The sequence below is a fragment of the Neopsephotus bourkii genome, unplaced genomic scaffold (genome assembly GCF_033783945.1).
Source record: "Neopsephotus bourkii isolate Nb327-2 ecotype Australia unplaced genomic scaffold, CSIRO-AGI_Nbou_v1 NB_1052, whole genome shotgun sequence".
NCBI classification, from domain to species: domain Eukaryota; kingdom Metazoa; phylum Chordata; class Aves; order Psittaciformes; family Psittacidae; genus Neopsephotus; species Neopsephotus bourkii.
The window spans coordinates 820,822-848,236 of NW_026901541.1; the positions used below are offsets into that span (position 1 = coordinate 820,822).

General features: G+C 41.3%; 1 protein-coding gene across 9 annotated transcripts in view; it reads right to left on the reverse strand.

Moving 5' to 3' along the window:
* The window catches only part of MBNL2 (muscleblind like splicing regulator 2), a 96,336-nt gene that overhangs the window by 25,325 nt on the left and 43,596 nt on the right, over window positions 1-27,415 (reverse strand). For all 9 annotated transcript variants that reach the window (XM_061361106.1, XM_061361101.1, XM_061361107.1 and 6 more), the window contains exons 2-4: window positions 11,316-11,480; window positions 8,140-8,340; window positions 6,702-6,965 (exon numbers count right to left, since the gene is read on the reverse strand). In XM_061361106.1, the coding sequence (XP_061217090.1) occupies window positions 6,702-6,965; window positions 8,140-8,340; window positions 11,316-11,369 (519 nt within the window). In that variant the 5' untranslated portion in view covers window positions 11,370-11,480. The remainder of the gene's footprint in view (window positions 1-6,701; window positions 6,966-8,139; window positions 8,341-11,315; window positions 11,481-27,415) is intronic.

Below are 27,415 nucleotides of genomic sequence, written 5' to 3' on the forward strand. Positions count from 1 at the left end.
AAGTATTTCAGAATTTTAAACCTATTTTTCTAAATTTTGCTACAACCTTCAGGAGCAGGGAGTAAAAATACTGCTTCCAGTTCATAAGCAAACATTAATGTATGAGTTATGATACTAGTGCACCATTATTATTTTTTTCTAATAAAGTATTTAGGCATAATACATAAGCATTTACATTTATGTATACTTCCATAGTTAAGATCAAACTTATGGCTGATAGGACGGCATTCTGTAAATAAGCTTCTCATATGAAATATTACTTTCTAGCTTTATAGTGTAAATAATTCTTACAAACCTTTAGAAAGGAAAGATTTACTTAGAAATCAGAATTTTTACTTCTGTTTTTTAAACACAGGCTGGTATTTAGCTCTTTTCAGGATATGCAGATTATGTCTACCTTGACATCAATATGTGGAAACAGGGAGCAAAAGTGAAAAAACTCAGAAGAGAGGATAAGGCACAAAATGCCTACAAATGTCTCATGGTCACATCACAGCATTAGCTAGTACGAACTGGGAATTTATTTTGCTGGATAGCCCTCACCTTATCTATTCCTTTTTCCTGTCTCTGTGGCACCTACATTCCATGAGGCTTCCCACTGCCCTACCCATCTCTCTTTCAGCACATTTCTGGATTACTTAACCTGGTCTATAGGATCTGTTCATCTGCCTGGGTCTGACACTTGGACATAATAATAAACACCTGGTGTGAAGAGGATCTGGAGAGCCTTGTATTTATTTGGGGTGCTGTGCAGCCAACATGTGGGTACCTGCCATGGGTACCCCCATGGAGGACATCACACCATCAGCACAAGGCATAGACTTAGATCCACTCTGCATCCACCACAGATGAAAATCTACATGGAGGTGAAGCATTACAACTCAATGCAGCATTGTGCCATGATCAAGTCCACAAATTAAACATCAGTAAGTTTCAGTTATTTACCTATCTTATCCAAATGCAGATCTTATCTGATCTCATTTGTTCACTTATGATCTCTTTTTATGATTGCCTTGCTCCCCTTCTTCTCCATGCTCTTCTTAACCTCACCTATTTCAAACCTTTTTGCTGGCTTTCCCCTCACCTTGCACAGAAAGGTCAGTCTCATAGTTTTCCCAAACTGAAGCCTTTAACTTGATAGGTTTCAATAACTCGATAGGTTTTAGTGGGAGGCTACTTGTCAACTTTGTTTCCATGTAGCCTCCCACTTCCATCACACTTTCAGACCAACTGTCCATTTTTCTCCCCCATCTTCTCTTTTTTTTTTTTCATTTTGTCCTGATAGAAAAACCTCCTTTATCTCTTTCTGTCCCATCAGGTTATCTCCTTCTCAACATTTGATTTCCTACAACCAAAAAATCAATAGCTACAGACTGAGAGGAAAAGGCTACACAAAGAAAATTAAGACAGTAATACAAATGATCAGACATACGGTGGCACAGTATTTGTCTGCCATATGTGACATCAGTACACTCGTGTCTCCTGGAATACAAACAAGATCCACACAGCAGAGGCCAGCAGGGATGTGCAAGGAGCTCCTGACTAAACTCAAACACAAGAAGGGGAGCATGTAAGAGGTGGAAGTAGGGACGGTTGGCCTGGGAGGAACAGCGACACACCCTGAGCATGTAGGGATGGGTTAGGAGAGCCAAAGATCACACAAAGTTGGATCTGGCAAGGGATGTGAAGGACAGCAAGAAGGGCTTCTTCAAGTGTATCAGCAACAAAAGAAAGACAAGGGAAAACGTGTGCCTGATGCTGAATGGGGCAGGCGACCTGGTGACACAGGACATGGAGAAGGCTTAGGTACTGAACATCACCTCCACCTCTTTACTGCTAAGACTGGCCTTCAGGCCACTGGGAGACCAGCAGGAAAGTCTGAAGCGAAAAAGATTTACCCTCAGAGGGTAAAGAACATCTAAACAAAATGGATGTACACAAACCCATAATCTGACAGGATGCACTGATGGGTGCTGAGAGATCTGGCCAATGTCACTGGAAGGCCAGTCTTCATTATCTTTGAAAGGTCTCTATGACTGGGGCAGGGGGTCCTAAACATTTCAAGAAAGTAAATTACACTCCTATCTTCAAAAAGGGCAGGAAGGAAGGTCTGAGGAATGACAGGTTGGTCAGCCTCATTTCAGTCCCTGGAAAAGCAATTGATCAAAGCCTCCTGAAAACAATCTCCAAACACATAGAATCATAGAATAGTTAGGGTTGGAAAGGACGTTAAGATCATCTAGTTACAACACCCCTGCCATGGGCAGGGACACCTCCCACTAAACCATGTCACCCAAGGCTTTGTCCAACCTGGCCTTGAACACTGCCAGGGATGGAGCATTCACAGCTTCCCTGGGCAACCCATTCCAGTGCCTCACCACCCTCACAGTAAAGAATTTCTTCCTTACATCCAATCCAAACTTCCCCTGTTTAAGTTTTAACCCGTTACCCCTTGTCCTATTACTACAGTCCCTAATGAAGAGTCCCTCCCCAACATGAAAGCCAAGAAGGTGATGGAAAGGAGTCAGTACAGATTTATGACAGAGAAGCTGTGTTTAAGCAACCTGAGAGCTTTCTACAATGAGACTGGCTTGGGGAGAGCAATGGATGTTGTTTCTCTTGACTTCAGAAAGGTTTTCCACAGTCTCACATTTCATCCTCACAGACAAACTTATTTAGTATGGCTAAATGGGAAATAGCGAGGCGGACTGAAACTTGGTTCAACTTCCTGACTCAAGGGGTGGTGATCAGCAACACAAAGTCCAGATGGAGGCCAGTCACTAGTGATGCAAAACTTAAGAGGACTGCTTCATACGCAAGATAGATGTCCTGCCACTCAAAGGGACCTGGAAAGGTTGGAGAAACAGGCACAGAAGAACCTCACGAAGTTTAACAAAGGGAAATACCAAGCCCTGCACCTGGGAAGGAACAACCCCATGCACCAGTACATCCTGGGGGCCACAAAGTTTCAACAGAAAAGGCCTTCAAGATCCTGGTGGACACCAGGAACTGAACACAGGCCAGCAATATGCACTCACAGCAAAGGCAGCTGACAACATCCCAGCCTGCATCACCAGCAGGTCGAGGGAGGTTATCCTTCCCCTCTACTCATCATTAGTGAGGCAACATATGGAGAGTAATGCTCAGGTTTGGGCACCCCAGTACAAGAAAGACGTGGACATACTAGAAAAAAGTCCTATAAAAAGGCCCAAAGATGATTAAGGATCTGGAGCACCTCTTCTGTGAGGAAAGGCTTGGAGAATTGTGACTGATCAGCCTGGAGAAGCAAAGATGGAGAGGGATCTCATCAGTGTATATAAATAACCTGATGAGGGAGTAAAGAGAAGATGAGAGAGGTCGATGAGAAAACGAACATGAGCCAGCGGTGTGCACTTGCAGCCCAGAAAGCCAACTGTATCCTGGGCTGCATCAAAAGGAGTGTGACCAGCAGGTTGAAGAAAGTGATCCTGCCCCTCTACTCTGCTCTCCTGAGACCTCACTTGGAGTATTCTGTGCAGTTCTGGTGTCCTCAGCATAAAAAGGACATGGATCTGTTGGAACAAGTCCAGAGGAGGGCCATGAGAATGATCAGGGGACTGGAGCACCTCCCATATGAAGATCGGCTGAGAAAGTTGGGGTTGTTGAGCCTGGAGAAGAGAAGGCTGCGTGGAGACCTCATAGCAGCCTTCCAGTATCTGAAGGGGGCCTATAAGGGTGCTGGGGAGGGACTCTTCATTAGGGACTGTAGTGACAGGACAAGGGGTAATGGGTTCAAACTTAAACAGGTGAAGTTTAGATTGGATATAAGGAGGAAGTTCTTTCCTGTTAGGGTGGTGAGGCACTGGAATTGGTTGCCCAAGGAGGTTGTGAATGCTCCATCCCTGGCAGTGTTCAAGACCAGGTTGGATGAGGCCTTGGGTGATACGGTTTAGTGTGAGACATCCCTGCCCATGGCAGGGGGATTGAAACTTGATGATCTTAAGGTCCTTTCCAACCCTACCTATTCTATGATTCTATGAAGATGGAGCCAGACTCCTCTCAGCAGTGTCCAATGACAGCGCAAGAGGCAATGGGGACAAATGTAAATACAAGAAATTCGACATAAATTAAGATTTTTATTCTTTTTGTTTATTGTAAAAATGATTTAACCATGGAGTAGGTTGTCAGGAGAAGTTGTGGAGTCTCCACCCTTGGAGACTTTCAAAAGCCAATTAGGCACATCCTGGGCATCTGTTCCAGCTCACCCTGCTTGAACAGCGGGATTGGACTAGGTGATCTCCAGAGACACCTTCCAACACCAACTATGAATTCCCATTTTAATTTAGGCTGTACATTCTTTAGTGACTTTTTATGCTGTCTGATGAACCATATGAATATTTGGAACTCCCCAAGTGTAATGACAAATGAAACTGTTTCCTAATGCACTTCACATTCAAGCTGCATGGTCTACAACCTCTTTCATAGCGTCTTTCTCCTTTGTTTTTACTTCAAATGATTAGGCCACCTAAGTTAGCCAAGTAAAAATTCATGAACTTCAGTGTACAGAAATACAGACAGGGACTTTTTTGCAAGGTCCTAGACTGCAGGATTCATTGACCTTCAGTGGTCTTAGGAGCTTTGCCTACAGTACTCTAACCCTATCTGCAGTGTTCACCTGTATGAGCACCCCCTGGACCACAGCAATGCAGCCAGCTCCCCCAGGAAGAAAACCTCTCAGCCACAATTTAAACCTGGGAGCATCCTGCAAAGTGAACCTTACAAGTAAGTGTTTGCATTTCTGCCTTACTTTTCCTCTCTACATCCAACTGAGTATCCTTGGTTGTTCTTGTGTGGCCTTGCAGGCATGTGTCTTTTCTACCACTTTTCTGTTGTTATTGCTAGTCCAGTGATTTTTCCTTCACTCTTATCTGATGGTTTCAAATCTATATTAAACACAAATAATTGGATTGTAAAGAACCTTTTCTCTTTGGTGGCAATATGCCATTAAAGTATTTTTTACACATTTTTCTGGAAAAAAAGTTACCTTGAATTACAGATCCTTGCCTTCGACTGTGACACTACGATCCTAACTTTTAAATTCTGTATGTTCCAAACATACTTAATCTTGCTTTCAGCTAATACAACTCCAATTATGGCTTATTAAAAATCACAGGATACGTATCCAAACATTACTGAAATGCAAAACCATGATTTCCCTCATCTCTCTCCTTTCTTCCTTAGTATACTGCCTAGAAATACTACATTCTCTAAATGGATAAAAAAAATTGCCCAGTAGAAGTTAATTAGAATAAAACCCCAATCTCCTTTGCTTTAATTTCCAGACAGTATTCAATTTATACAAACATAGGAAGGTTTAACTAAAAATCACCCAATTCGAAACAGAGCTTGGGGATACTGTAAGAGAAAGCACATTAAAACTTAAGAAATGTTCTTCTGTTTGCTGGTTTACTTTCTTGCATAACTTACCCTTTGTCCCTCAAAAGTCTCCCCTTTGCTAATTTGCTACATACAATAGCTTGGGATAGTTATATACTGTACTGTATTGTGTTTCTGGTAGGCTTTTTACCCAGAGAATAACTGTATTGTCTGTAACTATTGTATGCACTGCCCACAAGTCCACAAACCACATCTGCTTAATTATTCGTCCACTGCCAGCAATGAGGACAATGACTCTGTGATTTGCTGCCAGCAAAATTTTATCTCCCAAGTCAGATCCTGCATGCTTGATTTATTGAACTTTACCAATACAATCTTTAAATTTATCAGCTTTCCTGGTAGCAACAGTAAGAGAGGTCCAATACTGGTAAACAGATAGGCTGACCTGTCCTAACAGTTTCAAGTGAGAGCTTAAAACATCTGAAAATAGAAAGCCCTCAGTCTCTTTACTTCTGACTGTAGTTACTAGGTTTTTCCTTAATGTTTCCCATTTTAGTTTACGACTTTAAAACCCTGTGATTCAAATAACTTGCTTCTGATAGTGGAAGAAGCAAGAAAAGTCTCTAAGCTGAAAATTCATCTAACTAAAGTTGGAAAAGATATAGGCAACAACTTTTAGTCAGCAGGAATAGATGTGCATCTACAGAGGGCACTTCTTTCTCATCCTGAGACAGGCACTAATGGTAGATCAGATGAATGTGCTGTTTTTTCTCCACTACCTGAAAAGTGAGACCAAGTTGGATAGGGCAGGCTCAGACATCTGACTGACATCTGAGGTGAGGTGAATTGAATCTTAATACAGGTTTCTTCTCTACTACCTATCTCTGAGGCAAAAGCTCTCTCTTTGTTTTGTTCCTTTTTTTCCAAATTTCCACATGGGTATCTGTCATAAAAGAGCTAAACCAGCATACGTGCCCCTGTTTTCTAGAGGACATCGAAGATTAATAGTTTTGTTTCTGTTTGGAAGTGCTGAAGATAAATCTAACAATCCTAATCAAGGCAGAGAACAGAAGTGGTATAGAGTGTCATTTGCTTCACTGTCTTAGATAGAAATACAGCATAAAATAAGGGCATAAATCAAAGAGTGCTTCTTCCCATCAAGCAATAGTAATAATTTTATAAAATATTAACTTTCACAAAAAAAAAAAAAAGAAAAAGGAGGCGAAAGAGAAAAGAAAGTATAAGCAAACAGCATTAAATTGAAGCAAAATAGGCATCAAAGAGCATCTGTCAAAGAAAAGGCAGCCATATATGCCAGCACTTACCATCACAGTCGCAGCTGCTGCAGCTGCCTGGGCTGCCACTGCAGCCTGGTTGGCTTGGTGTTGCGCCGCTTTGATTTTGGCCTGCAAATGTGCAGGAGGGTGAAAATACTTGCATTTCTCCCTCATGCAACGACCTTTTATGTAATCCATACACACGGTTACGGTGTTGTCGTTTGTGTCAATCATTGTGCTGTCTGCTGGATGCGCAAAGCGACAATCAGTCTCTCCACGTGCACAGTTTCCCCGCTGGAACTCCCTGCACACCTACATGCAAAACAACACGCGTTGCAGGGGAAGAGCCTGGTGCAATGGGAAAGAGCAGGGAGACCCCTGTGCCCTCAAAAGACAGACCTACCCCCATTCCCTGCTTAGGTCAAGTTTTTCCATGAATTCAATTTAATAAACCCTCCATCTTCTTCTGTGAGAGAGAAATGCATCTATTTCACCCTTATGTGCTTGCTTCCTCAGGTAACTCTGTGGTACCACAGCTAAATGAACTTGACATGCAACAGAAGCATTCCCAAATGCCTCTCCCTCTTCCTGTCTAGAAAACACCTGAGAAGGATGCTTACTGAGGTAACTGCCCCTGCAAAACTAGCTGGGAATCACAAAATATTCAATCCCTTTCTGACTATACTTTATGGTCTTGCAGCTCCACTGGTAGGGAAGGAGTTCCTCTTGCTGAGACCCAGGGAAGATATGCATCAGATGCATTGTATTTTTTATGGAGTCTACAAACAAAATGATGGAGAGCATCCTTAAAAATTATTTCCAAAACCAGGCAGAATGAACACGCTCATTTTTCTAAGAAGAAACGTGCTCTAGACACTGCTGCTTAGGCTTTTGGGAAAACACATTTATTCTTGCAGCAGCTATTTGGCCTTCTCATGTACTTGGATCACAGATGCTACTGAGCCAAGCCATGTGGAGATCCATCAACACCAGAGAGGCTATGCATGTAGCTGGCTCCAGTCTGCTGCTTGGTTAGTAACATTCAACACCTCCATTTGTAGCTTGAGGCTGAAGGGCTATACCATTGCCCTAATATCCATCCACAATCCTATAAAATTCCCTTAATATCAATGTGTAAAACCCAGGACAGAATTAGCACTGCAATAAAAATGTGCTTGTTAGATATTTCATCAAGGCATAACTTTATGGGCATGTATACTCTAGGTATATTGGAGATGATAAACTTTATGAAAGATGAAAATTTGTGTTGATGTCCACGTATTGATTTTGAGCAAATGCACTACCTTAAAAATAACTGTTTAATTACCCCTGGCTGCAAGTGTAGAAATCCTTCCTGGTTACAAGGTCTTTATTTGTAGCAACTAAATTTAAGCATGGTTTCTAAACCAATAGAGTTGGTCCCTCCAGGTTCTTTAACACAGCCTAACAGAGGATGTATTTCTAGTCATCATGGTGTCTACAGTACCTCCAGTTTATCAGTCCTGAGAAGTTTCTGGGTAGCAGTTGAACCGGGGACTGAAACCGGTGGACTTCCAGGAACAATGACAGGCGGCGTGGGTAGGATCTCAGTCGGGACTAAGCCAACTCCTGGTGTAACTGGCGTTAGGTAAGGAGCAAAGCTAATAGCCGTATTCGTTCCTATTGTGGGACCCACTGGAAATGTGGGCTGCAAAAGGAAAACACAGACCAAGATGAAGAGCTCACCAGTCACCTTTTGCATGTTCTTTCTGGCACTGATTCATTTTCTTAATGAAAAGATTTCAAACAGCTGCCAAAACACACAACATTCTCTCTTCTTTTAATCATGTTACATATTCCAGCAGCATATGAAGAACCGCCTTTGTAGCTCTGTTACTGGAAAAGAGGCTGCTGATGCAAAGGAAGCTGTACTTTGAACCTGAATCTCTATGGAGATCCAGCTTACATTGCAGGTTTATTTACACATCTAAGAGTGGAAATAACATAGACTTTATTGCTTTTTCTCAATAACCATTTTTCTTGGGAAAACAGGCTATTTCTCAAAGTACCAGATTTCACAGGTGAAGCATTATTAACTATATTAAAGACATATTTCTAATAAGAGTATATATAACAAGCTATTTGTCATGTAACTTCTATCTGTTTGCATGCTGTATTTTGCCACCTCCTGCAATTATACGTTACTTTGGCTCACACATCGAAAAACCTCACCTTTGCAAATGTTTGTTTGCTCAGCTGTCACCAGTGGCAAGCAGAATAAATATTATAATCTCAGCTGGACACAATATTTAGAAAGGAATTATTCAGTCTTAGCTAGAGTTCATCTTATGAAAAAAATTGATTGGAAGGAATGATACGGGTCTATAAATCTGTTTCATGACTTCCTACAGCAAGTCAGTGAAGTCATGACTAGAAGAAAGGGCACTTGTGTGATGCTAAAACACAGCACCAAGGCAGAATGGTGGGTTTGTTCCCACCAGCTCCATGGGGGGGTGGAGGAAGAACATCACCATGGTCAGATCTGGAAAGTACTTTAGTTCTGCAAGAGTTGATGTTTACCCCAGAGAGCAAAGCTGTAATTATAAATGAGGAAAAATTATGAAGTAAAACAGGACACATCTCAGATTAGCTTTGTCAGAAATTAAGTTCCCAAATAAGCCGGCAGCTAGAAATGAACCACACAACAGCAGAACACTATGGAAAGACTTAAAAACACTTAAAGGAGGAGGAGTATCTTTCTCATCAAGGTGGCTTGAATGGACTCTGTTGGCAAAAGGAAAAAAGCCATGCACGGTATATAGAAAATAGCAAAGAGAAAGCGTAGGAGTTAGAACATTTATTTCTGGGTTGGTTTTTTTTTTTATTTATTTTTTCATTTGGGACCTATTATTAATTATAAATGAATGCCACTTAGTACCAAGAAGATGCTTTGAGCAGCAGATTAGCCAGAACACCCAACTGTATGGAAATGGCATCTACCTGCCCTAGAGAGTTAAAAAATGAATGTTGCCCTGTTTTTATCAGAGATCAAAACTGCTTGATATCAAACAGCCCAATTCATATATAAAGTATGAGCTAAATACTTTAGAGGGTATAATGAGCATTTATATGAAACAACGGTTCAACTATGTTGAGGACAATATGTGTTATGTAAAATATAAATAACAGCTTTGTATCACATATAATTTTAAGAACAAAACCACATGCCAAATGACTTCTGTGGAATTTTCTTTCACTTTTTATCCATTTCGTCAAGGCTGAGTCATCTTAATCTGGCAGTTTATGTGAGACAGAGAAACAAAATACGGCACTTTTATCACAGCAGTCAGTACAGAAGGCATTACGTCAATGAAATTGTAAACTTCAAATGATGACATGAGTGACTAGAAAAAAGTATTAATTCTGCCACTTCAATTTTTCTTATCCTACTAAGAAGTGGAATTTATTACTTCATCAAAAAGTTTTCTGGTGAAAACTCAAGCAGTAAAACCCCAGGAAATATGAAAACACATTATGCCAGTATACCAAGATACATTTTGATGAACATGTACCAGAAATCCAGGGACTACTGACACCCAGTTTTTGTTCATGCCTCCCTTCTTAACAGCAGATGTTTCAAATATAAAAACACATTTGAAAGAGGCACCTGGGGTGAGCTTCCTGTTACCAAATACAGATGTCTTTCTCTGAGATGCTTACACTTGGCTCCTGTGATAGCCCATGGAAAGACAAAGGCACTTAAAAGCCCAAACAATATAATCTGAATGCAGATGTCTGAAACAAGTCAAGCAAATAGTAACAGAATTGCCTATGGCTTTTGATAAAATGTAAATGGACCATGGAAGCCCTACACAGAAGTTGATGCCAAGACTCCAGATGCCTCAAGTTAGAGAAAGAAATCCCACTCCAGTGAGATACCTTAGATTAGGCATTCAGATTGAGAAAACATCATTAGTAGCCATGTGTGAAAAGTCTAATTCAGATTACTTGCCTAACCATGCTTTTGAAGCCTGCCACAGTGAGGAACTCAACTGCAAGGGCAGTCCAGAGCAACGATCATCTTAATGTGTATCCAAAGGTGCTGCTCATATATGCAAGACCAGTTTTATGTCACCTGCTTTTGAAGTGTCCTAGGCACCATACGCATTACCTTAAGATAAAATGCTGAGTTTGTAAAGTGCACGCACCAGCAATTCTCTGGTAAGTAAGAAAATGCTACCCTGAATAATGACCTTTTTTCTTGGTCCTGGGATTAAATACTGTTTTAAACCAGTCAAACCCACAGACTCCTACTTACATCGTTTACTAGCAAAGTATTATTACGATGCAAATTTTCACTTCCAGAAGGATTATAGGTAAAAACCTTGCTAATCTGGACTAAACCTGATATGAACTGAATGAAGGAAAACAAAAAACCCAACAAAACAAAAGAAGAAAAAAATGCAAATTTTTCTGGGATAAAAAAATGTATCAAATCTACAGCAGCACTTTATTACATCTTCAAATGCAAAATATAAATCAACATATCTCTAGGATCTCAGCAATTCTTTAAGTCAACAGAATGGGGACTATTTTTATTGACATTAGAGAACTTTTGCAGGTCAATATAGTGTTGTACTTCCACTTTACTTACCATTAACACCATCAGAGAAATACACTTACCACTGGCTGTAGTGGTGTCCCTGGAAACATGAACTGCATTTGCTGGGCGAGCATTGCTGCTGCAGTTTTTTGTTGGATTAAGTTGTTTCTGCCATTAATTTCCAGTTGAGTTTTTAAATGTGTTGGTGGATGAAGATACTTGCAGTTCTCCCTTGTACAACGACCCTGGAAAAAGAAGTCAAGCTGATTGGTCTGCTGCTTTTGATGATGGTTTAATGCCTTCAAGCAAAATATTACACCATAAACTAAGCAAGAACTAATGAAATACAGGGTGTTTCCTGGGAACTGTGTAGCAGGCTGGGAGGAGCTGATGGCCTTGAGCTCTGCCTCAGCCCACTACTTCTGACTGATCATTAAGGCTATTAGCGTGAAAGAAAAAAAGGAGAGATTTTGAAACAGCACTGTCATTGTTAAGTACAGATCACTGCCATCACCCTGAGTATTACCCAGGCTGCCCAAACTATATCTCATGGTATCTTGGTTAGAGTACCTGGTGTTACGATAACATAGATGTTTTTTATAATAACATTACATTATGAATAACAAATTTATTTTATTTTTAATATCAGAGAATCATAGAATGGTTTGGGTTGGAAGAGTCCTTAAAGATCATCTAGTTCCAACCCCCCTGCCGTGGGTAGAGACACCTTCCACCAGGTCTTCCAATTTATTTGTGTGTGACATGTATTTATACAGTGTCCCCAAAATAATTCCGCAAGACCCTGCCCAATTATTTTTTTAACTGCAAAAATTAAAACCTTCTTTAAGCAAAAGGCAACTTTTAAGTACATTATATTAAAAAATAATTCTGTGTTCATGGCAGTAGGGATCTAAAGTGGCTACTCTCTGCTTTTGTTCTCTCATACATTCACCCTTATTCCAATTCACTGCCTTCTGGCTTCCTGTTTTTATTACATCAGCATAACTTTGAATTATTTCCATTCAAGTATAGCAGAACAAAAGTCAAGCTAGTACTTTTGCAGCCTAAATTTAGAAGCAGCGCATGGAGCTGAATCTCCTAAGCAAAAGGAGAGCTCTGGGATCAACCTGAAAGCAGGAATTCTTAGGCTATTATGAGACAATAAAAGACAATAAAAATATGGGTGGGTAGTCACCTCTGACGTGGCTTGTGCTGGAGGAAATGGACACGGAGTACACCTCTACAAGCACTGCATGCTGACCAAAATGTAGGTAAAGTAGCATAAGACACACCAGTACGTTTTCTCCCAGAAAGGGAAATTGTAAGGTGCACCAGCAGGTTGTGCAGCTGCAAGGCAGGACCTGCTGAGATCAGAGGCTCCTTGATGACACAGCTCACAAACAGACATTAAATTTTAAGAGCTGTGACCAGAGGTCCTACAGCATTAGTCAAGCTGCATTTGACACACTCAACTTGTAGAAGGTAAGCTTCAAAATTGAGACATTTTTAAAATGTGCTTTTTAAGCTTTCCATTCACTGGTATAAGGGCTTTACAGTCTAAGCCAAAGAAGGAATATCCCCCTATAGCCAAGAAAACATTAAGATCCCTATTCAAGAACATCACAGTGTACACATGTACACTGACTCTGTGTATGCATACACACTGCTACAAAATCTTCAGTATGCTTCAAATACCCCAGAACAACAGTGTTCACATCATACTTTTTACTCAGACATCAAAACACCGCCGATTCTGCCTCTAACCTGCAATGAGGATATTAACTACATATGCAGGAGTGAGTTAAAACACATTCAGGAAGGTTCTCCTGCACTGAGGCAAATGTGAAGACAAACAGCTACTTCCACACTATTAAACTGCTGAGAACAGCTCTTTGTGAACTGTGCCTAGAGCATGCTAAATGGCAGAGGCCAGAAGAATTCAAGAAAGCTAAAAAATTAAGAAAAAAACACCGGTCTCATCTCTCAGGAGCAGTGCTTGGTGCTGTTTCTATCTGCTAGTATAGATGCAGCCGTTCTCAGGACATCATGCCTTCGCTCTGACTTCCACTGTGCGAGTCACTAATGCTGCCTCGTTCAATGAAGTACACAAAATGAATGTTACTTCATCAGCTGGCATGAGCAGAACCAGAAATAGTCATGATTTGATGGACAGAGAAGATGGCTGGCTTTTCTACTTAGGGAGAACCAAGGCCACCATCACCTTCATAATGTTAAATTGGAGAATGCTCAGCACAGGCAATGAGCACTTGCTTTTGTTTTGGCTGATGAGGCAAACTGCTTAAGACGTTTTTAACTGAGATCTATTTAACCTTAGTCTATTTTGCATATGAATGGTTCATACAGCAAACCTGAAAATTAAAACAACAAAATAAAAAGGAACTACCTAGTGGAAGTCTCAACCTATGGAAACAAAAGTGCTCCTCTGGTAAGGATGGAGAGCAGCTCTCAACCACAGTGGCTTTTGAAGTACCTTCAGCCTGAAGAGTACCTTCAGCCAGCCCTCCACAATGAAAGCACATGGCCAATACTTACCATCACTGCAAGCTCTGCAGAGCGACCCACAGTGCACAAAAGACTGGTTATGTCAGAAAACTTTTCAAAATAGTCCAACCATACAAAAATGTACTGTCCTCCTGAACTTACTCGTGTCTGTGCCTCCTTTACTAGTTTTCTGAGCTCCTGTTTAGCAGTGAACATGCTGTAAAAGAGCTGTGTGGCCCTGTCATGCTCCTATAGAAAGCGCTGTAAACAGATCAAGCCTTGTTGAAATTAAATGACCCAAAATAAACTCTGGTGGAATGAGAACTGAAAATAGTCAGCAGATTAATCCAGCCCTTGCTACCACAATTACATAAATTCTGAGACCAGCTTTCATTGTTTGGACCTACAATGGTGGCAAGAAAATGCCTATAAGCAACTTTTCATTCCTTTTTTAACAAATGCCCCAAGTCCCTGTGAACTCCTGGCGAGATTCGTTTCAGAGAGGAACTGGTCTGATTCCCAACTACTGACCATTGTAAAGAGCAGTAATTCAAACTCATAGTGTCATCTCAGTCAAATGGGACCCTGGATTTTTTTCTTTGTTTATTAAAAAGCCAAATACGAAGTCTAACTGAGATAACAGCACATATCAACCGAGCAGCAGAACGGGCACGCAACACACAGGGGTATTCAACATGTTGGCTCGGTAACCATCTACGTAACAGCCCACTTTGGATTCCTGAAAAAGCTACTGTATTAGCAGGGCACCTCATAACAAATTCAGAGACAAAATTGAGTGCTTTAACTTTAAGATGCATCAGTACCAAGCCTCTGAAGCAAGGCTTGTTTCTTTACAGCTCTTTAAACCCCAGCTGTTCAGGAGCTGCTCCACAGACATTCAGTCCCCCCGGCGCACAGCAGCACAAACTCTGTCAGCTGGATGAGGCAGGCAGCATGGAAAATAATTGTTCCACACAACTTTTAACCTGCTCCCCCATATGAGTCAGAGTCCTGAAACTGAAGGCGCAGACAGACTGGTTTGAATCTTGGTCCCCAGAAACTCCTGTCACCCATGAAGTGGAAGTTACCAACAAGCACATCATAAGTTGCTGTGTACTTCCCATGCGAGCTCTCCCCAAAAAATCGCTTTCAATGAGCAGTGTCCTTATCTGCAATGGATAGTAAAGACAAACGGACATCAGATTAAATTCCCAGCACTCTGTTATTCCCCCCATCCTGCAAGGATGGTACCTACCTCTGACCTTTCATTTCTCTGCTTTTGTCCTCTACAGCTAGCCTACCCTAACGCATAGGGCGGGTAATGGAAGGTTTTAGCAGAGAACGACTTTTCTACTGCTAATTATCCAGACTGGGAACATGCTGTGTCTTGCATCTGGGGTATGCCACAGGCTTCATTCCAGTAAAGAAGTGGGAGAGGGAAAATGTGCACCAAGGACCTGGCAACTCATACGACTCCAGTGCCCATCACCCAAGCACAGCAACAAGAGGCCCCACTTCTGCAGGGGTCTTGGAAACTGCTGCCTGAATGGCTTACTATCAAAATCACATCTCTTAACAAGCAATGTCACACCGACTTTTTTTTTTAAATCAGTAGATTTCCCTATTAAGAACAGTGCCTAAAACGAATGGCACAAGACAGCCCACAGATGGGAATATATTAAAAAAACTTAGGTATATGCTAAAAATGATTATTTTAAAACAAGCAAAATGAGGAAAATGCAGAAGTAACACCCCATAACTTTGCATATTAAAATATTAAGAGCCCATTTCCTGCCTACAAGTTGTACAGCCACATCTCTGCCTTGTATATTTTACAAACCTACAGCTTTCTTCAGTATTGTAATGTTGCCCTAAGAGTAACAACAATAATAATTCATCCAGGCCAAGGCTGGGAATTGCTTATGCATTATGATGAGTTTGCTTTCACTTAATAAAATTATTTTCCACAAAAATAAGATGTTTGAATAATAATTAAAAGAAGGCAAAATAATGGGTTTTTTTTAATCTCTTAAACTGAGAATTAACTAATGCATCCACAAACATTTCTCTCAGGTACTGAATTCTGCTTTTAAGGTGGGGGTTCATAGATATTAGAATCACAGAATGACAGAACCATTTAGGCTAGAAAAGACCTTTATGATCATCAAGTCCAACCATTATCTCAGGATAGCCAAGTCCTCCACTAAACCATGTCACTGAGGGCCTCATCAAAAGAGTTTTTTGAACACTTCCAGGGACAGCAATTCCACCACTGCCCTGGGCAGCCTGTTCCAATGCCTGAGCACCCTTTCAGTGAAGAAATTTTCCCTAATATCCAATCTGAACCTCCCCTGGAGCAGCTTGAGGCTGTTACCTCTTGTTCTATCACTTGTTACTTGGGAGAAGAGTCCTTCCATTTACTGTATTCAATCAAAACCCTTGCAGGCCTGCCCATGCTACACAGTTTGGTTTGCTGTTGCTTTCAATACATACAAAGCCAGAATCTCACAGGTTTATTACCAGGCCACCACAACAGACAGCAGGCCATGGGTACACCATGTATCCCTCACAAAGTCAAGTCTCAGCTTCCCATCTACCTGTTTCTACAGAAGGTCACTGATTCATCAAGTCCTAGCTTTTCAAGCTTTCCCATTAAAGGAGCACATCCCAAAAGTCACATGTCAAGATAGAAAGAGACAGATTAGGGAAGGAGTTTTCAGAGTGCTGTTAAGCAGGAGAAATGGGAAGGTCACTTTCTTCAAATCCTAGGAATGAGTTCTTAGCATTTTTATCATAAGTCTCACTGTTAAATGTAACAGCTCGAGTCTATACAGGCAATCCAAAACTGCTGTAAAACACTTTTCTGCAGCATAATGTGGTGGGGTTGCTGTTTGGGATTTTATTTCTGCAAAAGGAGAGGATAATTCAAGTTGGAAGAGACCTCAAGAGGTCCTCAGTCCAACCCACTCAGAGCAGGGTCAGCCTTGGGGTCAGACTGGTTGCTCCAGACAGGTCTTGGATACCTCCAGAGCTGGAGCCTGCAGAGCCTCTGTGAGCAATGTAATCGACTGCTTGACTGTCCTGTCAGTGAAGATGATTTTCCTTATACTCAGTCTCAACCTATCTAGTTTTGGCTTACACCAGCTGCCTCATGTCCTCCCACCATGCACTGCTGTGAGGAGCTGGGCTGCACCTTTAGACAACCTTCTTGTCCTTGAAGGCTGCTCTTACAGGAGGAGCATCAGCATGCAACATCGTCATGTCGTCTTCTGTTAGCGTGCCTGTCTCAGGTTTGTACCCTGAGGGACACATGTTATGTTTTTTTAAACCATGCCAGCTAAATTAAGACTCCTTCTATGCTTTACCTCATCCCTTGGGAAGGCAGCAGCCATGGTTACCTGCTTTACCAGAGCAGCAGTGTTATCTATCACCAAACTGATCATATTATTTATATTTTCTTTAAATAGTCAAAATGGGGAAAGTCCAGCTTGAAGCTAAGCATACAAATCCAAAGTTAATTGATGTGATTTATTGATACTATTACTGGGAAATAACAGAGCCCCTTCTCACAGCATAGCTTAACATCTAACTCCCAACTTCCTTCTGTACCCCGCCTCCCTCCATCCTTCTCCCCCAGAACACCCTCCCACCTCTCCTAAGTATAGACCAGGAAACAACTCACATGATAAATATAACTTCCTCAAGCTGTGCATGACCTAAAGGGCCAGCCAAGATGCGCACGTGGCCAACAGACCATGCTCCAGAGCGGCTCCGTGCGCGCTCCAGCCTCTTCCTTAACTTGGTAGTAACTTGGATCTCTCTCTTCTACCCAGACACTGGTTTTTGCATAACAAGTAAGAACTTTGCGATATATCTTTGAGATGTCTGCTTCTAGCAACTTTGCTTGAAATGGGCCAGGGTTTTCAAAAGTTATTAGGGTGTGAGGATGATGCTGGCAAAAATATGGACAGTGGAATTATGCACAACCTGTTTCCTTAAGAAAACAGGCTAAAACTAACAAATGCAGATGAAACTGTATGATCCCTCGGGATTAAACATACTGTCTTCTAGAACAAAAAAAATATAAAAAATAAGGTACATGTCTTTTAGAAAGCAACTGAGCAACTGGTTCTACGAGGGCAAAAAGATTTCCTGGTTTCCTGCTAAAAGACTCTGAGATCTAAACATCTGCTGGAGTTAGAAAAGATACACCCCAAACCCTGTATTTTTAAAAGAGTAGTAATCACTTGATGCCACAGCCACCTCTCTTACTGGGCAAAAAAAAACAATAAGAAAATGCAATTTTCTGTATTATACAGCTTTAGCAAACTTGAACATGCATGTAAAATCAGATCACATTTTAATAAACTAATGCACTTGCAACTGTATGCATGCTGGTTGGCTATACATCACCTGCTTGGTATTATTAGGTACCTGGAGGTATTACATACTGTTCAAACCTTGGCAGAGTAAGAGCTAGCACAGGCCACTGCCTGGGGCGGTGGCAGCACACAGCAAGAATAGCCACAGAGACAGCAGAGTCAGCAGCTGTGGAGGTACCTAAGCTGTAAATAATCCTCGGGAAGAGTTTCCGGCAAGAGCAAAAACTGTATCTTCTCCTTCAGGATTCATTCTCAGTAACCTCTCAGCAACATCTGGTTGGGAACGTGTGTGGCCTCACCCAATCAATTTAACAATTTCACCATTGCATAAAACAGGAGCTTCTAAATTCCAATAATCCCAGGCTCCCTGGGGCTAAAAATAGACCCAGTCAATAGGAGGGCAGGGTATTTTGAGGTACTTAAGCTTCTGCTCCTGTGCATAGACAGCCACACTAGCTCTACCACCCCCAAACATCCAGGTCACATGTTATTTTTCAAGTGCAGAAATAGCAAAAAGGAAAAAAAACAAAAATAAAGAAAACACCAACTGTCTATTCATATGCAGATAGGGATGGTTCCTCTTGCTCTACAGGGCTTGCATTTACGTATTTTTATATATATTTTGGTACATGAGAGCTCAACCACCAGCACTTTAAAGGGAAGGAAAAGCACCACGATTCAGTTTGAACTGAGTAAAAAGTATTTTCCATCTAGTATCACAATGAGGGAATTCAATTTTCCTATGCAGAAAGTAAAAAACAGATACCTCCATTAAAGTATTCCCTTTGCACTTGTTGTGAGCATGTACCATCTCACACAATCTGTAGGACTACACATGCCCACAGTTAAGCATATGTGCAAGGACTTAAGGGATTTAGTTAAGCCTCAAGAATGACTAGTCATAGATTTTTAAAAATGTAACTTAGCATTTTATTTCTTCCTTAAGGTATACAAAGAAGCTTCAAACGTTTTTTAAATTTTGCATAATTTGACATGTAGAGTATGTTGACTTGCAAATATGAATGCTTAGGAAAACACGATTCCTTTAGCCTAAGCAGTATTGCATCTAATTTATAGAAAAAAAAAAAAAAACGGAGATCAGAGTAAGATCCCTTATCCTGAAAATGAGACATACTTGAAGTGTTTGTGAAAAAAAGAAAAATAATTTCAAAAGGATCAAACTGTACTAATAAGATAAATATTAAGCTTTTGATGGAGAGCTCAAATGCCTCAACCTTCACTTGTTGCCAGACAGCACAAAGACCTAAGTGAAAAAATGTATTTAAGAAAACAAGCATCTCCTGTATTTCAACTGTTGGATCTGTTTTCCTGGGGGCAAAAAACCCAAAACCAGACACCAAAAAACAAACAAAAGCCACCAACAAAACCAACTTAAAAACTCGGCTGAGAAATTAATTCTGTATTTCTAAAGCCACCTTGCAAGTCCACCCACCCAAGCCAGTGAGGGTGCATACATATTTATATGCACCTACGCACTTCCGTTTCAAGAGAAAATAGAAAGCAAATTCACTTTCTTACTTTAAAGTAGGAAAGAAATAGAAGGCAAACAATTCTCAGGTGACTTCTGCTTGATTCATTTCCCAACAGCCTAAGAGAGCCCATTAGCTGCTCTTCTAATGATTTCAATTATTTGTAAGAAACTAAAAGCTGGTAAAATACAAACGATAATTTTATTCATAAAGTTAGAGAACAAGAACTGCCTGTAACTGACATAAAAAATAGAAAAATCTTGAAGAAAAATGGAAGCCTTACAAAAAGATGGAGTGTTGAAATGATGTCAGTCTTAACACTAAAGACTTAATAGGAGATATTTATTTAAATGGAAAAAGGCCAAATGTTCTAGTGAAGAGTACATTTGCAATGCACAAAGAGCTCAGAGTCTCTCAAGATGCTCTTTCAAACAAATGTTGAGAAGGATGGCTGTAGAGAATGGTTTAATAATTTGCCTTACAATATCAAGGGAAGTGTACTTAATACTAAATTGCTCAGAAGCGAAAGAACTCAAGCAGGTATTACAGATGCTGGAAAAAAAAGGACACTTAGGAAATTTTAAGTCATTTGACAAATATCCTTGAAATGCCTCTAACAAATAAGACAATAAACATTCAGACAAAGAAACAACAATTTAAACCAGCATCCATTTATTTTATTTTTGTGTTTACTGCCTTGAAAATAATTTGAGAATAATAGGAAAATAAAGATTATTTCTTCTCCAATTACATAGCTCCTTTTTCCTTTTCTATTTCCCTTCCTCACTGGCACTCAAAACCTAAACCAGTTATTTATACTTAGATTCATGTTTGCCTACCAGCATTGATCAGCACATCACAAGCAACTGTAAACAACCCTTGATATAAATCTTCCCTCTAATGCACAAAGGCAAGTTCCATGGAACAAGAGGCAGTGTAGGGGAAGAACCTTATGGAAAAAACCTGAAGAAAGCAGAGGAGAGTATGATCTCGCTTAGTTAAAATCCTTCAAATGTCTCATTTCTATTACATAGGTGGGGAGACTCTTCACAGGATGCCTTGTGCAGGCTCTAATCAACATACAGTTCCTCCCATGGAAGGTCTAAATGCAGCCATGCAACTCAAGATAGGCTGCAGTAGGAAAGCGGTGATTGAAGCCCTCCAACTCTGCCTGTTCAGAGCAGCCAATGTATTTGCAGGTTCCTGTTACAGAAAAAAATGTATAAAACCTTTATGGAGTCTCACAATACAGCATTACATACAGCTAACTGATGGCTGGGCAGCTTTAATGCACCCACTCATCACAAGGACAGAGTGGTTTTGTCAAAGTCAGAAGAGAGCTGTGTAAATTGCAGGTGGGACCACACAGTAACTCTAGGTGACATGGATTTTCTGCTGGTAAACAACCTACTCCACTATTAACTTTAACTCAACTAAACTGTAAAAGAAGGTAAGGGCTTAGAAAGGGGCAATTTTCTTCAACATTTCTCAGTATCTCAAGATCAGGCAAAAATAGCCATTTCAAAAGTAATGCCAGTATTGGAAGGTAAGTTGTTTGACTGCATGGCACCTGGCAAGAGAAAAGGCAACAGCAGTGTAGCAGAACAGCAGAAAACCAAGCAAGAATACGGGCATGGCCTGGTGCCACTTCCTGACATACCTCCTTCCTCCTCTCCTTTACAATTCCCATAAAAGCCTCAAGCACATGTATTCTGACTTTAATGCAAGTTTGCTCATACAAACAGGACTGAGATCAAACTCCCTTGTTTTGGAAACACCCGTTTGCAGTGAAAAGGTAGGCAGAACTGACAGTCAAGCCCTGAGACACCTTATTTCTCTCAGGGGCTTGTGAAGGAAAGACACAATGGCACAGCATATGGACTACACCCTCCAACATCCACACCACTTGTCTTCCATTGTAACCTGGTTAAAAAAGAAAGAGTGACAAGTGAGGACAAGTCTTTGCTACTAGGATGCCTGTGACGCCAAACGGTGAGCAGCCCAGTAAGGACCAGGAAACAGGCTGGTATGCTGACCATAGTTCTCTCAACAACACAGCAGGAATACCAACATGCCTCACAAAAAGACATAAAAGCAGTTATATGGCATCAAAAAGGAGCAGAAGACACGCCTTGGCAGTGAGGAGCCTGGATGAGCAGATCAGAAGGAAATAGGAAGAGAGCACTCTAAAACTGGCCCTGTTAGCCTCTTCAGCGAGTCACCTTCCCAAGGGAGCCCTGAGAAGATGTTTCATTTGAGAGTGGCAGTGAATCAAGAGATTCAGGAAAGGCTCATTACTTGCAAGAGTCCCACAATATGGGAAAGATCATCAGCATAATGTAGCAAGTTCCTTATGTGCCGAGGGACCCCACTGTTGTGTTATGGAGAAGGACAGACCTAACGAACTAGGAGCAAGCAAGGACACACTTTGGCTACTGGCGTGTCAAATCCCCCCACTCTCAAGGTGGATGCCCAGACACCATGAACTGCTGAGAAGTTCATAGGAGTGACCTGATCTGCTGCTGGCAAGTCCCTCTGCCACTCTTCGCAGCATCCTTTCACCCTGGCCAGGCCACTTTGCACTCAAATGACACATCAGGGCTACTAGTCTATGTGTGGCTTGCTAGGCCTCTTCTCTGTTGGGAATCGCACGCTTTCTTGGCCAACTGCTTTACATACAAAAGGAAAAGCAAGGGCCGAGTTAAACACACAAACTGCTAAGGACACCTCACGTAATTGCAGAAGTGGAAAGTGCGCTGCCTAGTCCTTCTGCAGGGGAGGAGTGTTTACTCACCCTCAGCGCAGTGCTGGAACCACAGCTGCATTATTAATAAATCATGGCCTTCAATCCTGGGATAAGCCGGCGAGGGCTGGAGTCTGACACCAGCTCTCAACTCACCAGGAAGTTCTTGAAAACATACAGAAACTTCCTGGCAGCTTAGAAACTCCATTTATTTGAAGCTGCACTGAAAAGCACAAATTCAAAAATGGCTCCCTAAAAAGAAAACATATTTACATTTTCGAAGGAGAATCACACATAAAATTCCTGATACTCTCTATAACCAAATGAGGAGTGGGAAACAAATTATCGGGATGAAAAGACATTGTACCATTGTAGGACCACCTACAGACAGCAACCAAGCATGCCCAACCTGAAAAGAGAAAGGTAAGCAGGAACCTTTCTAGCCTTTTCTATACTCAGCCCATGCTCCTCCTCTTTTGGGAATTGTTTTCTTAACATCAGTGATACGTTTCAGTTTCTATCTTTTCTTGCAGCCCAACACACCTCAGATTACCTTCTTCAGGCAATGGGGAAACCAGTGCTAGTAGCAGGATGGGCAGTGAGACCCCTGCACCGAAGGAGCAGAATATGAGTTATCAGTGTGAAATACTCAAGAGAATCAACAAATGAGATCACCTTTAGAAACTCAGGGGAAGGAGGAGGGTGGCAAGAGGTCCAGAAATTCAAGAAAGAACAAAGAATGAAGCCCAGCCATCCAAGTACGCTGCCAAAACCCCTTTTCTTTTTGCTGAAGGGCTATCTGCCCCTCTTCACCTGGTATTAGGAAGCTTCTAGAAGATCTAGCAAAAATAGCAAAAAGTATAATGCAGTGACATTTATCTCAAATGGTAGCTTACTGAATTAGGCAGTTAAATCACAGTTATGAGAGAAGATAAGACACACTGGGATGTCTTATTACCCTCCTTGAATACTATATTCAACTAAGTACTGGAATACGTGATTGTGGTCTTGAAAGTGCTTATACATTCTCAACACTGTGTTGAAGGAGCAGATAATTATTATGTTTGTTGAGACAGATTCAGCACTGACTAAATAGAATTCTAGGTTAATTTCTAATTAAAATAGTGCCTCTAGGTTTTCCAAGGCATATATCCTTGACTTCCAGGGGAATGCACACATTGGATTCCCCACCATTTATTATACTGCAACAACATTGTCAGTGTATTCTGATGTCCATGGCACCTGTCTTCACCAGTGCTTTGAGTAGATGCACTGATATCAACCTCAATTGCATGACTGCATCTACTATTTTACTCAGCCCTCTTTCCCAAATAGTATATAGGCAGCTGAATGGTATTTCTTAGCCAGTGGGGTAGTAGCAGAGTAGAACTCTAATGCATGCTCATCTAACTCCTTGCCTGAATGCAAGATACTTCCTTTTGGGTTTATCCATAGGGCTGGCTCTATAGGAACACATTAGGAATGGATCTGCTAAAATTATTAATGGATTTCTCAGTCTTCTTGTGAGACTAGACACCATTACTTCCACTCTGCACAGAATAAACTGAGACCAAATACCATTAAAGGGCTGAGAAGCGCCTGCAGTTTTCAGCTGCAGATCTCTGCCCTCCTTCCATTTTGCTGTGGAAAGAGGCATGGCACATGCAGATGGTCCACTAGACTCCTACTGCTTGTCCCACCTGTCCTTTGATCACCTACAGCATTCACAGAATCACAGCTCTAACATCCCCTGCCATGGGCAGGGACACCTTCCCCTAACCAGGTTGCTCAACAAGTGCCAGTGCCTCACCACTCTCACAGGAAAGAATTTCTTCCTAATACCTGATCTAAATCTATCCTCTTTCAGCCTAAATCCATCCCCCCCTTTCTCCTATCACTACAGACCCATGTAAAAAGTCCCTCTCCAGATTTCTTATAGGCCCCCTTTAGGTACTAAAAGGCTTCTGTAAGGTTTCCCCAAAGCCTTCTCTTCTCCAGGCTGAACAAGCCCAACTCCCTCAGCCTGTCTTCATAGCAGAAGTGCTTCAGCCCTCTGATCATCTTTGTGATTCTCCTCTGGACTCGCCTGAGCAGGTTGAGGATCCCAAAGCTGGCACAGCACTGTCGGAAGGGGGCTCATGACAGCAGAGTAGAGGGGCAGGATCACCTCCTTTGACCTGCTGGATACACTTCTTTTGATGCAGCCCAGCATATTGTTGGCTTTCTGGGCTACAAGCACACACTGCTGGGTCACATTGAGCTTCTTGTCTACCAACACCCCCAGGTCCTTCTCCTCAATCCATTCCAGTCATGGAAGAGCACCGCCCCTTCCCCACTCCCAGCACCAGCATGTGACATCAGACGGAGCAAACACAAAGAGCAGTGTGCTCGGTCCTTGGTCTAAAGCCAGCCCAAAGTGCACAAGTCTGTCCGATCTGCACACCAGCCTCTGCCAGCCATGCATCGATGGTGAGTTTTCACACTTCCAAAATGACCAAATGTGGGTGAAATCTCACAAAAGCAGCATAAGGCAAATTACAGATGTCAGAGCAACCTTCTACTGCTAGATCTCAAGGTTCAGCTGTGAACAATGAAAAAACAACTTTAGCATTGAACGAGTTTTAAGAAACAAGAAGGAAAAACAAGGTATTTATGTCTCAGCTATTTCTCAAAAATGCTTGAAGTGTTTAACTGAAAACTTTAAATAAACACTCTGAGTCAGTCACTCGTATGTTTCAGCCCAGATAAATGCATTTTGAGAGACTTAGAAACCACAGAAAAGGAGGATATTATTGGCAAGTGGTGGCCAAGATTAAATCCAGGTGATGATTATGGCACACTGTTGGTAATAAAACACTCATACGTGCCTCATCAACGCACCCAACCAAAGGCTAATGATTGCAGGAACTCCAAGCCCGTAATGTGTACAAAATGGAAAAGTATTTAAAAACAATGACAGTAAACAAAACATTGAGTAACATTAAAAAAGAAATCTGATGAACCATTTGTCCAGAAATATTTTAATGCAAGTAGTCATTACACATCCTGGCTGATGAACTCTGCAGACACTAAGAGTTACTGAACAGCCTTTTGGAGAACATAATGCCTACAAGCATCTAAACATGATTTTAAGGCAAGCCATGTACTAGAGTACCAAGACTTCCCAGTGCCATAGCAAAGCCCTAATGATTTATACAGAAAGAAAAAAAGCCATGACCATTTGACTTGAACAACAATGACTTCTCTGATTTCTTCGTTTTGAAGACGATACCTTCCCACCCTAACTTTTAGCAGGTAAAAGAAGTTCATCAAGTATTGACAGGCTACCATGAGATCTATTATAAAATGTGCAAACCCGCTTGGACAAAGGAACCACATTTGTGACTTCTTCTTCCTTCCCCTTAAAGTTTCTACAGGAGACTAGCAGGCTCCCCTGCAACAGTGACAAACTAAACTGCTTTCAGTGTCTATCTCCTGAAAGCCTTCACAAGTTTGGCACCATTCTCATCTGTTTCTCTGGAGAAACTAACAGAGGGTCTGAAACAGTGTTCTGCAAACAGGAACCAAAGGACCACTTAATTTATGACTTTCCTTTGTGGGTAAAGTGTTTTCCCTGCCTGCTCCTTATCTGAGCAGCAGTCACAAGATGGAGATTCCCATCAAACATCTCTTTGTCAAATGCTTCCCTTTGTTTGAGTGCCAAGGAGGAGGAGGCAGGATGTGGTCAGAAGCCAAGGGCACAGTCAAGGCTTCCAATACTGCTTTTTACTCCAAAAGTGGCAACAACAACCAAGTGAGAAACTCCAGGTGAAGACTGCACCACCTGCAGCTGACAGACATTTTTCCCTCTCTGCTCCCAGGCAGAGAACTTTCCTCTCTGGAGCAGCAAGGAGAAGAAAACCACAACCACGAAGTCCCCAACACTGGACACAGATTCTGAGAAGGTATCTGGATCACCACCTCACCTGGCAACATGGCTTAATCACGTCTTTATCATTCCCAGGAGAATCATTACTCACAGCTATATGGCAGGACTTTGGTTTAAATATTCTTTATAAATGTCAAAAGGCTGAGGAACGTATTAAAACTAAAATTCCACAAAACAAACCAAAGTTTTATGGAAAAAAATAAAAAAGTATAATGATCTCATGCTTTTCACAAGACTGGCTCTTTCACAGCCAGGAAGCATGAAGTATTTGTTTCTATTTTCTATTTTTATTTGTCTGATATGCACATCACAAAGGGATTACAATTGTTGTGGCACATCAAATTCAATTTGAAGAGCATTCAGGTTAAAATGTAGTATGGCACATAATGTTAATCATAATTGAAACAATCTTGACTCAGATTTTCCAAAAAGCCTTTGTAATTGCAGACAGTCTGGAAAAGTATTTAAATGACCAAATGAGTGGGGTTTTTTTTCCTATCCTGCTGCTTTTCAGTGAAGAAAAATTGTGATGGATGAGTACCATTCATCAGGAGAAACAGTCAAAATATGACTGACTAACCAGCATCTAGACAGGGTTTAACCAACTCCCTTGTTTAATCACTGGGGATTCAGTGTCTGGATGGAGGGCAGGTGGGAGGGAGTTTAGATGATTCTATGAATTTAACACTAACATGTTAAAAAACATTTTAAAACATTTTAACCAGCCTCTAGTACTTAGGAATATTCATCATGTGTTCCCAGCCCAGCAGAGAGAGAGATTCTCTCAGCCAACAGAGACTGCACAAATGCTTGCCTATGTAGCACTAAAGCTATTTTGCCATATTAGCATGACAGAGACTAGAGTTTTCTTTGTCAAATGTAATGGAAAATCATGCCTAAAAGATACAGCTCCTGATACAAGCTGCCATTTACCTCCTACCACTCATTCACAAGACAGCCTGCAAAATACCTCTCTTCAGGCTATTAAATCCATATGCTACACTACTTAGTAAATAAATAAAAAAATAAAAGCAGAATGAAAGATCTACTTTTGAAGATGTTTTCACAATTTCAGGCCAGTCTTGGGGCAAGTAAGCTGCTCTGTAGGGGTAAGTATCAGGGTACCAACAAACAC